Below are 11,716 nucleotides of genomic sequence, written 5' to 3' on the forward strand. Positions count from 1 at the left end.
CCCTAGCTCCTAACCCTAAACCTAACCCTAGCTCCTAGACCTAAACCTAACCCTAGCTCCTAACCCTAAACCTAACCCTAGCTCCTAGCCCTAAACCTAACCCTAACTCCTAGCCCTAAACCTAACCCTAGCTCCTAACCCTAAACCTAACCATATCTCCTAACCCTAAACCTAAACCTAACCCTAGCTCCTAACCCTAAACCTAACCCTAACTCCTAGCCCTAAACCTAACCCTAGCTCCTAACCCTAAACCTAACCCTAGCTCCTAACCCTAAACCTAACCCTAGCTCCTAGCCTTAACCCTAAAACTAATTCTAACCTTAACCCTAAACCCTCTAGATAGCATTTGACATCGTGGGGACCAACAAAATGTCCCCAGTTGGTCAAATTTCTGTTAATTTATTATTCTTGTGGGGACTTCTGGTCTTCATGTATAGTTAAACACGTCTACACACACACACACACACTCCAAACACACAGATTACAGAGGATCCCCTAGTCGTGCAGTGGATCCCCTAGTCGTGCAGTGGATCCCCTAGTCGTGCAGTGGATCCACTAGTCGTGCAGTGGATCCCCTAGTCGTGCAGTGTGTGTGTGTGTGTGTGTGTGCGTCTAGTTGAGTGTTGAAACACACTTTTCCGTCAATTACTGGAACAACTGGGCTGGACTTCCCGAACACACACACACACACTCTGTGTGTATTGCAGTGTGTGTGTGTGTGTGTGTGTGTGTTGGTCGGTCCACATTTACAGATGAGGGTAATGATTGATTAATGATCAATGTTCCAGAGATAGTGTGTTGGTCCATATTGTGTATTGAAGAAGGCGAGTTGGTTAGTCCGTCAGGAGTCACCATGGGGAAGAAGACAGCGTTGACAATATTGCTACTAGGACTTCTACTCATCTCAAACACTGTTATGGTAAAGTTGCACTCCGTTATCACACAAACACAAACACACACACACACACACACACACACACACACACACACACACACACACACACACACACACACACACACACACACACACACACACTGCTACGATAAGTTACATGTTGTTTTTACGCCATGTTCTTTTACATAATTTAATAATATAATAATATAATTTAATACTCATATTCATGACCTGTATCTCCTGTCTCTGTCTAAAATGACCTGTATCTCCTATTTTGTTGCCTTTCAACCTGGAATTAAAATTGATTTTTGGGGGGTTTGTATCATTTGATTTACACAGCATGCCTACCACTTTGAAGATGCAAAATATTTTTTTGTGTGAAACAAACAAGAAAACTTGAGCGTGCATAACTATTCACCCACTCCAAAGTGAATACTTTGTAGAGCCACCTTTTGCAGCAATTACAGCTGCAAGTCTCTTGGGGTATGTCTCTATAAGCTTGGCACATCTAGCCACTGGGATTTTTGCCCATTATTCAAGGCAAAACTGCTGCAGCAATTGGATTGAGGTCTGGGCTTTGACTAGGCCATTCCAAGACATTTAAATGTTTCCCCTTAAACCACTGGAGTGTTGCTTTAGCAGTATGCTTAGGGTCATTGTCCTGCTGGAAGGTGAACCTCCGTCCCAGTCTCAAATCTCTGGAAGACTGAGACAGGTTTCCCTCATGAATTTCCCTGTATTTAGCGCCATCCATCATTCCTTCAATTCTGACCAGTTTCCCAGTCCCTGCCGATGAAAAACATCCCAACAGCATGATGCTGCCACCACCATGTGTCACTGTGGGGATGGTGTTCTCAGGGTGATGAGAGGTGTTGGGTTTGCGCCAGACATAGCGTTTTCCTTGATGGCCAAAAAGCTCAATTTTAGTCTCATCTGACCAGAGTACCTTCTTCCATATGTTTGGGGAGTCTCCCACATGCGATTTGGCGAACACCAAACTTGTTTGCTTATTTTTTTCTTTAAGCAATGGCTTTTTTCTGGCCACTCGATCGTAAAGCCCAGCTCTGTGGAATGTACAGCTTAAAGTGGTCCTATGGACAGATACTCCAATCTCCGCTATGGAGCTTTACAGCTCCTTCAGGGTTATCTTTGGTCTCTTTGTTGCCTCTGATTAATGCCCTCCTTGCCTGGTCCGTGAGTTTTGGTGGGCGGCCCTCTCTTGGCAGGTTTGTTGTGGTGCCATATTCTTTCAATTTTTTAATAATGGATTTAATGGTGGTCCGTGGGATGTTCAAAGTTTCATATTTTTTTATAACCCAACCCTGATCTGTACTTCTCCACAACTTTGTCCCTGAACTGTTTGGAGAGTTCCTTGGTCTTCATGGTGCCGCTTGCTTGGTGGTTCCCCTTGCTTAGTGGTATTGCAGACTCTGGGGCCTTTCAGAACAGGTGTATATATACACTGAGATCATGTGACAGATCATGTGACACTTAGATTGCACACAGGTGAACTTTATTTAACTAATTATGTGACTTATGAAGGTAATTGGTTGCACCAGATCTTATTTAGGGGCATCAGAGCAAAGGGGGTGAATACATATGAACGCACCACTTTTCCGTTTTAATTTTTTGAATTTTCTGAAGCAAGTTATTTTTGCATTTCATTTCACCTATTTGGACTGTTTTCCATTACATTCCATGTCCATTATATGAAATCCAAATAAAAACCCATTTAAATTACAGGTTGTAATGCAACAAAATAGGAAAAACTGCAAGGGGGGTGAATACTTTTGCAAGGCACTCTATCGCCTGTATAATATGACCTGTATCTCCTGTCTGTATAATATGACCTGTATCTCAGATATCATACCTACTGAGGCTACATCTCTAACCCCTAACCTCTGACCTGTAACCTCTACGCAGGGGAGCCCTTCTGAGAAGCAGCCTACACCAGGCAACATTAAATTCCCCAAGGTTCTCCGTAGCACACCTGCCACCACCGTCCCTGCCCCTGCCAGAACCCGGACTGACCAGTACCTGGGACCAGAAGATTGTCTGGATCAGAAGTACACCCGTCTGTCCTGCCATCTGGTGTTCTGTCCCCCATGGATGAGATGTATGGAGGGAAGGTGTGTGTGTGTGTGTGTGTGTGTGTGTCTGTGTGTGTGTGTCTGTGTGTGTGTGTCTGTGTGTGTGTTTTTGCGTGTCTGTGCGTTTCAACAGGTGTTTGTGTAACCTGTGTGTGTATTCAGGATTATTCGAACATCCGAATTAACTTTAGTATTCAACCACTTGTTTGAGTATCAATACAACATTTAAATACTAATTGTAGGCCTATTTTAACATGATCCTCGTGACGTTGTTACATGAAGGATATACAATTGCATTTGAAAGTGTTATTTTCAAGTTACATGGAAAGGCATTTTACTTTCATAGTGCATTTAGCTCCACTATTTAATTATATTTAATAACGAATATTCTAATTCCTAATTCTGTGGCCCTGACAACGGCAGCCAGTTCAATTAGTGATTACAGGAACGCACCTAACAGAGGTTCAACAAGACCTCCGCATCAGACTTCTCTTTCACTGTTAGCCATTAGCCGTTAGCTGACAACTACCAGAGAATAGTAGCCAAAAAACAACAGCGCACTGTATACCCTCAGCATTTTGATTGGTCAAGAGATTAAAGAGCAATTACTATAAATATTTAGTTTTATTTAGACTATCCGGATATCATTCAAAATTCAAAATCCCTAGTCTATACTGGTGTGTGTGTAACCTGTCTGTGTAACCAGGTGTGTGTGTAACCTGTCTGTGTAACCAGGTGTGTGTGTAACCTGTCTGTGTAACCAGGTGTGTGTCTAACCTGTCTGTGTAACCAGGTGTGTGTGTAACATGTCTGTGTAACCAGGTGTGTGTGTAACCTGTCTGTGTAACCAGGTGTGTGTGTAACCTGTCTGTGTAACCAGGTGTGTGTGTAACCTGTATGTGTAACCAGGTGTGTGCGTAACCTGTGTGTGTAACCAGGTGTGTGTATAACCTGTCTGTGTAACCAGGTGTGTGTGTAACCTGTCTGTGTAACCAGGTGTGTGTAACCTGTCTGTGTAACCAGGTGTGTGTGTGTAACCTGTCTGTGTAACCAGGTGTGTGTGTAACCTGTCTGTGTAACCAGGTGTGTTTGTAACCTGTCTGTGTAACCAGGTGTGTGTCTAACCTGTCTGTGTAACCAGGTGTGTGTGTGTGTAACCTGTCTGTGTAACCAGGTGTGTGTGTCTAACCTGTCTGTGTAACCAGGTGTGTGTGTGTAACCTGTCTGTGTAACCAGGTGTGTGTGTGTAACCTGTCTGTGTAACCAGGTGTGTGTGTGTAACCTGTCCGTGTAACCAGGTGTGTGTGTAACCTGTCTGTGTAACCAGGTGTGTGTGTAACCTGTCTGTGTAACCAGGTGTGTGTGTAACCTGTCTGTGTAACCAGGTGTGTGTGTGTGTGTAACCTGTCTGTGTAACCAGGTGTGTGTCTAACCTGTCTGTGTAACCAGGTGTGTGTGTAACCTGTCTGTGTAACCAGGTGTGTGTGTCTAACCTGTCTGTGTAACCAGGTGTGTGTGTCTAACCTGTCTGTGTAACCAGGTGTGTGTGTGTAACCCAGGGGTGTCAAACGTACGGCCCACAGGCCGGATGAGGCCCGCAAACGGGTTTAATCCGGCCCGCGAGATGATTCTGAATTTTTTTTTTATATATATATATTTTTTTTATTTTTTTTTAAGTATAAAAATGCGCTGCAATTTTTCAATAAAATAAACTGCTGTTCCAATTGCGTCCACTGGATGGCGCAATAGCAATTGTGTTAAGCAAGCAAACTGTTTATACCGGGGCAGAGCAAGTAGGTCAAGCACGTGCAGCCAATGAGCTACTTTGTTTTGCCCGCGATATTTATTACGGCTTCTACTTTTAACATTATGTGCTTTGGCACCCTCATTGCCCCAATATGTCTCTGTCAAAAAGAGAAAAGTGGACGCAGAGTGCAGAGTGTTCCAAGAAAAATGGTCATCCTATTTAATCACGGAATTGAATGGGAAAGCTGTATGTTTGGTGTGTTCAGAGCATGTTGCAGTGCTGAAAGAATATAACCTTCGTCGCCACTATGTGAGTCTTCATGCCGACAAATATGACAACTTTCAAGGACAGCGAAGATGAGAGAAGGTGAATGAACTGTTGGCGGGTCTGAAGAAACAGCAGTCTGTGTTTACTCACAGCCGAGACATCAGTGACGCTGCAGTGAAAGCAAGCTACCTCATTGCTAATGAAATCGCAGTGGCTTCAAAACCATTTAGTGAGGGTGAATTTGTAAAAACATGCATGATGAAGGCAGCGGAGATTGTGTGTCCTGAAAAGCGGCAGGCTTTTGCAAATATCAGCCTGACAAGAAACACAGTTGCAGACAGGATTTCCGATTTTTCAGTGGATTTGGACAGCCAGTTGAAGCAAAAAGTAAAGTCATTTATTGTGTTTTCGGTTGCAATTGATGAAAGCACGAACATTACAGATGTTGCACAACTGGCCATTTTTTCATCCGCGGAGTTGATGACACATTGACCGTCACCGAGGAGTTCGTGGAGTTGGTGCCGATGACAGATACAACGACAGCAGCTGATATTTTTACCGCACTCGTCGGCGCGCTGGACAGGGTCGGAGTGGACTGGTCCCGCGCTGTCAGCCTGGCTACAGATGGTGCGCCCTCAATGATCAGGAAAAAAGCAGGCGTTGTGACAAAGTTCAGAGAGAAAGTGCAATCTGCAAATGGAGGACGTGATTTTTTGACTTTTCACTGTATTTTGCACCAGGAGGCTTTGTGTTGCAAGTCATTAAAGATGGATAACGTCATGAAGGTGGTCATCCAAACTGTTAATTTCATCCGATCCAGAAGCCTGAATCACCGTCAGTTTGACAGCCTTCTCAGAGAGAAAGACCACATCTATGGCCTGCCATACCACACTGAGGTAAGATGGTTAAGCCGAGGTGCTGTGCTGAGGCGTTTCTTTGATTTACGAGAAGAAATTGAACAGTTCATGGAAGAAAAGGGCAAACCAGTGTTAGAATTTCATTCCGCAGAATGGATGCCGGACCTTGCATTTATGGTGGATGTTACAGAGCACCTGAATAACTTGAACAAACAGCTGCAAGGGCGCAACAAAGTTGTCACGCAGTATTATGACAGCATACGTTCTTTCAAGTTGAAGCTGTCATTGTGGAAGACGCAACTTGCCGGTGGTGATGCGCGACCCAACATGTGGCAGACATGAAGCGGTTCAAAGATAAAATAACTGGACTGTTACGGGAGTTTGAGCAACGCTTTCAGATTTATGTTTATATGTTTTTATGTTGATGTGCTATTGTTTTTAATTGATTTCATTTTATTTGTATATTTAACCTATTCTTGACTCTTGGTTCTTGCACTTGTTTGGGGAACAGGATTTCATTATTTTTTATCTACATTTCTGCCTGAGAAATGACACCCTGATATAGTTCTGTGATCTGTGATATACTTCTGTGAATCACTGAGGCATTGTGTGTTTCTGTGTTCTTTGTCCTCAGAACTTTCAAATAACTTGAGGTGTTTTATGATTAATAGTGATGTTGTGCTTTTGGACACTGTCCTCAGGCTCCAGCTTTATGTTTATATGTTTTTATGTTGATGTGCTATTGTTTTTAATTGATTTTATTTTATTTGTATATTTAACCTATTCCTGACTCTGTGGTTCTTGCACTTGTTTGGGGAACAGGATTTCATTATTTTTATCTACATTTCTGCCTGAGAAATGACACCCTGATATAGTTCTGTGATCTGTGAAACCGTTCTGTTAATCACTGAGGCATTGTGTGTTTGTGTGTTCTTTTTCTTTAGAATTTTCAAATAAACTTGACCTGTTTTATGATTAATAGTGATGTTGTGCTTGTACTATTTTGGACACACTGTCCTCAGGCTCCAGCTTTATGTTGTATGTTGATCGTATTAAAACAAAGAAAACAATCTGAAGTTGTTGTTTTTAAGTTATATATACCATGATTTTTCCGGTCCGGCCCACTTGGGAATAGATTTTCCTCCATGTGGCCCCTGAGCTAAAATGAGTTTGACACCCCTGGTGTAACCTGTCTGTGTAACCAGGTGTGTGTGTAAGCTGCCCTACCTGTGTCCGAAGGATGGCATGACGTCAGTGTGTGGGTACGATGGAAGGACCTATCTCTCCTACTGTCAAGCTATGGCTGTCTCCTGTCGTACTGGACAACCTATCATGTCCCACTTTGGAGGAGAGGGCTGCTCCAAAGGTGACAAACACATCTAGATGCACCGACAGACAGACAGGGAGACAGGCAGACAGACAGGGAGACAGGGAGACAGACAGGGAGACAGACAGGGAGACAGGCAGACAGACAGGGAGACAGGGAGACAGACAGGGAGACAGACAGGGAGACAGACAGGGAGACAGACAGGGAGACAGACAGGGAGACAGACAGGGAGACAGGAAGACAGGGAGACAGACAGGGAGACAGTCAGGGAGACAGATAGGGAGACAGGAAGACAGGGAGACAGATAGGGAGACAGGAAGACAGACAGGGAGACAGACAGGGAGACCGACCGACCGACAGATAGACAGACAGGGAGACCGACAGGGAGACAGGGAGACAGACAGGGAGACAGACAGGGAGACAGACAGATAGACAGGGAGACAGGGAGACAGACAGGGAGACCGACAGATAGACAGACAGGGAGACCGACAGGGAGACAGGGAGACAGACAGGGAGACAGACAGGGAGACAGACAGATAGACAGGGAGACAGGGAGACAGACAGGGAGACCGACAGATAGACAGACAGGGAGACAGACAGGACAGACAGATGCACCCACCCTATCATGTCCCACTTTGAAGGAGAGGGATGCTTTAGAGAGAGAGAAAAGCTATGGAACATAATGACAGTATCAAGGTCCAGACCAGTATAGATGAAAAGACTGGTGTGGTCAGTATTGTCTATGGAACATAATGATCTTGTTGTATTTAAATGTCCCCCCTCCCTCCAGAGAGTGTCAAGGTCCAGACCAGTATAGATGAAAAGACTGGTGTGGTCAGTATTGTCTATGGAACATAATGATCTTGTTGTATTTAAATGTCCCCCCTCCCTCCAGAGAGTGTCAAGGTCCAGACCAGTATAGATGAAAAGACTGGTGTGGTCAGTATTGTCTATGGAACATAATAAATACACATTGTGTAAAGCCTGGGACGGGAGAGGACGTGTTTTTCTCTGGCTGGAGGTAAGTAGGAGGTAAGCTACATGTAGTGTTGAGTAAAGCTTAACCATGTATTAGATCGTAGGTAGGTAGTTAGCTGTAGTTAGGTATTGTATTTATTGTAGGTTAGTATTTGGCTATTGAGGAGTTAGTGTATTATGTAGGTTGTATTGTTGTATGAGCTTTCCGTGGGTTATTGTGGGTTAGTATCGAGGCACGAGGCTAGCTAGCTAGCGGGTAGCTATTGGTAACGATTAGCAACGCTGGAGAGCTGGCTCCAACGTTTAATTATTATTATTATTATTATTATTTTTTTTGCTGCGTTGTGAAGGGAACTCGACACGGACTTGAATTGTCTGTTTGGTGTGCTGACACACTCTTGGCAGTTTGTTGTGGCCAGGTGTTGATGCTAAGTTGTGTGTTAATGGATGCTAGCTTGCAGGTTGGCTACGGCGTCATAGCTAGGCTTCGTGGGTTGTTGTGGGTAGTGACTGTGTCTTGGCAGTGTCCTCGGCCGTGCCAGCTGTAGCACGAAGCTAGCTAGCTAGCCGTTCTTCAAACAGAGTCGACACAGTGGCCATTGCTAGCTACCCAACACGACCAGCTTAACTGTACGGTAGTAGCTAAATACAATATACTTGTCCTAGCTAGCCAACGTCTAATCATTGCTGCGTCATGAAAGGAACTTGACACAGACACGAATGATCTGTTTAGTGTGTTATCACAATATTGGTGGTTTGTTGTGACCAAGTCTTGGCGCTAAACGGTGTGTTATTGTTATTGGATGCTAGTCTGCTAGTTGGCTATGGAGTCATAGTTGGCTAGCTGAACAAAGTGGGTTGAGTCTATTCCTTTAAACATTGAACCGCTGTGGTTCACAACAATTCTGATTTCCAAAGGCGGAAGTTGGGAGAGTTTTTTCTTCGGGTGGTTCAGTGAAACAATTTTAGTTTCCGAGGTAGAAGTTTTGGTGAGGGAGGCCCTGCTCTCTCCGCTCCCAGATGCTTAGCCCATTTCATTCCGATCTCCTCTGCATTTTTGTAGCCATTTGCTACAGTCTGTCAACTATGCCTCTGCCTATCCCTGTTCTCTCCTCTCTGCACAGGCTACACAAACGCACCACACCGCGTGGCTGCTGCCTCTCCAATCTGGTGGTCCCTGCACGCACCACCCACGTGGAGTTCCAGGTCGCAGGCAGCCTCTGGAACTGCCGTTTTGCTGCCAACAAAGCTGACTTCATCCCAGCCTATGCCAACCTCCAGTCCCTCGACTTCCTGGCGCTGACGGAAACATGGATCACCACTGAAAACACCGCTACTCCTACTGCTCTCTCCTCGTCTGACCATGTGTTCTCGCATACCCCGAGAGCATCTGGTCAGAGGGGTGGTGGTACAGGAATCCTCATCTCTCCCAAGTGGTCATTCTCAATTTTTCCCCTAACCCATCTGTCTATCTCCTCATTTGAATTCCATGCTGTCACAGTCACTAGCCCATTTAAGCTTAATATCCTTGTCATCTATCGCCCTCCAGGTTCCCTTGGAGAGTTCATCAATGAGCTTGACGCCTTGATAAGTTCCTTCCCTGAGGATGGCTCACCCCTCACAGTTTTGGGGGATTTCAACCTCCCTATGTCCACATTTGACTCATTTCTCTCTGCCTCCTTCTTTCCACTCCTCTCCTCTTTTGACCTCACCCTCTCACCGTCCCCCTACTCACAAGGCAGGCAATACGCTTGACCTCATCTTCACTAGATGCTGCTCCTCTACTAATCTCACTGCAACTCCCCTCCATGTCTCCGACCACTACTTTGTTTCCTTTTCTCTCTCACTCTCCTCCCACACTACTCACTCTGCCCCTACACAGATGGTAATGCGCCGCCGCAACCTTCGCTCTCTCTCTCCCACTACTCTCTCCTCTTCCATCCTATCATCTCTTCCCTCTGCTCAATCCTTCTCCCTCCAATCTCCTGATTCTGCCTCCTCAACCCTCCTCTCCTCCCTTTCTGCATCCTTTGACTCTCTGTGTCCCCTATCCTCCCGGCCGGCTCGGTCCTCCCCTCCAGCTCCGTGGCTTGATGACTCATTGCGAGCTCACAGAACAGACCTCCGGGCAGCGGAGCGGAAATGGAAGAAAACTAAATTCCCTGCCGACCTGGCATCTTTTCACTCCCTCCTCTCTACATTTTCTTCATCTGTTTCTGCTGCTAAGGCCACCTTCTACCACTCTAAATTCCAAGCATCTGCCTCTAACCCTAGGAAGCTCTTTGCCACATTTTCCTCCCTCCTGAATCCTCCCCCCTCCTCTCTCTCTGTGGATGACTTCGTCAACCACTTTGAAAAAGAAGGTTGACGACATCCGATCCTTGTTTGTTAAGTCTAATGACACTGCTGGTCCTGCTCACACTGCCCTACCCTATGCTTTGACTTCTTTCTCCCCTCTCTCTCCAGATAAGATCCTGCGACTTGTGACTGCAGGCCGCCCAACAACCTGCCCGCTTGACCCCATCCCCTCCTCCCTTCTCCAGACCATCTCCGGTGACCTTCTCCCCTACCTCACCTCGCTGATCAACTCATCCTTGACCGCTGGCCATGTCCCTTCCGTCTTCAAGAGAGCGAGAGTTACTCCCCTTCTCAAAAAACCAACACTCGACCCCACTGATGTCAACAACTACAGACCAGTATCCCTTCTTTCTTTTCTTTCCAAAACTATTGAGCGTGCCGTCTTTAGCCAACTCTCTTGCTATCTCTCTCAGAATGACCTTCTTGATCCAAACCAATCAGGTTTCAGGACTGGTCATTCAACTGAGACTGCTCTTCTCTGTGTCACAGAGACTCTCCGCACTGCTAAAGCTAACTCTCTCTCCTCTGCTCTTGTCCTTCTAGACCTGTCTGCTGCCTTTGATACTGTGAACCATCAGATCCTCCTCTCCACCCTCTCCGAAATGGGCATCTCCGGCGCGGCTCACTCCTGGATTGCGTCCTACCTGACCGGTCGCTCCTACCAAGTGGCGTGGCGGGAAGCTGTCTCCGCACCACGTGCTCTCACCACTGGTGTCCCCAGGGATCGGTTCTGGGCCCTCTCCTTTTCTCCCTATACACCAAGTCACTTGGCTCTGTCATATCCTCACATGGCCTTTCCTATCATTGCTACGCTGACGATACACAACTAATCTTCTCCTTTCCCCCTTCTGATAACCAGGTGGCGAATCGCATCTCTGCATGTCTGGCAGACATATCAGTATGGATGACGGATCACCACCTCAAGCTGAACCCTGGCAAGACGGAGCTGCTCTTCCTCCCCGGGGAAGGACTGCCCGTTCCATGATCTCGCCATCACGGTAGACAACTCCGCTGTGTCCTCCTCCCAGAGTGCGAAGAGCCTTGGCGTGACCCTGGACAACACCCTGTCGTTCTCCGCCAACATCAAGGCGGTGACCCGCTCCTGCAGGTTCATGCTCTACAACATTCGGAGAGTGCGACCCTGCCTTACACAGGAAGCGGCGCAGGTCCTGGTCCAGGCACTTGTCATCTCCCGTC

At 46.2% G+C, this 11,716-nt stretch overlaps 1 protein-coding gene across 3 annotated transcripts in view; it reads left to right on the forward strand.

Annotated features, from left to right (window-relative positions):
- Window positions 1-318: 318 nt before the first annotated feature.
- LOC121554604 (complement factor I) overlaps window positions 319-11,716 on the forward strand; it is a 137,496-nt gene continuing 126,098 nt past the window's right edge. Inside the window, exons 1-3 of one of the 3 annotated variants that reach the window (XM_045211890.1) lie at window positions 319-919; window positions 2,819-3,024; window positions 7,062-7,222. In XM_045211890.1, the coding sequence (XP_045067825.1) occupies window positions 773-919; window positions 2,819-3,024; window positions 7,062-7,222 (514 nt within the window). In that variant the 5' untranslated portion in view covers window positions 319-772. The other 2 variants (XM_045211889.1, XM_045211888.1) reach the window with 2 other exon arrangements.

Source organism: Coregonus clupeaformis, chromosome 39 (assembly GCF_020615455.1).
Source record: "Coregonus clupeaformis isolate EN_2021a chromosome 39, ASM2061545v1, whole genome shotgun sequence".
In the NCBI taxonomy this organism is placed as follows: Eukaryota; Metazoa; Chordata; class Actinopteri; order Salmoniformes; family Salmonidae; genus Coregonus; species Coregonus clupeaformis.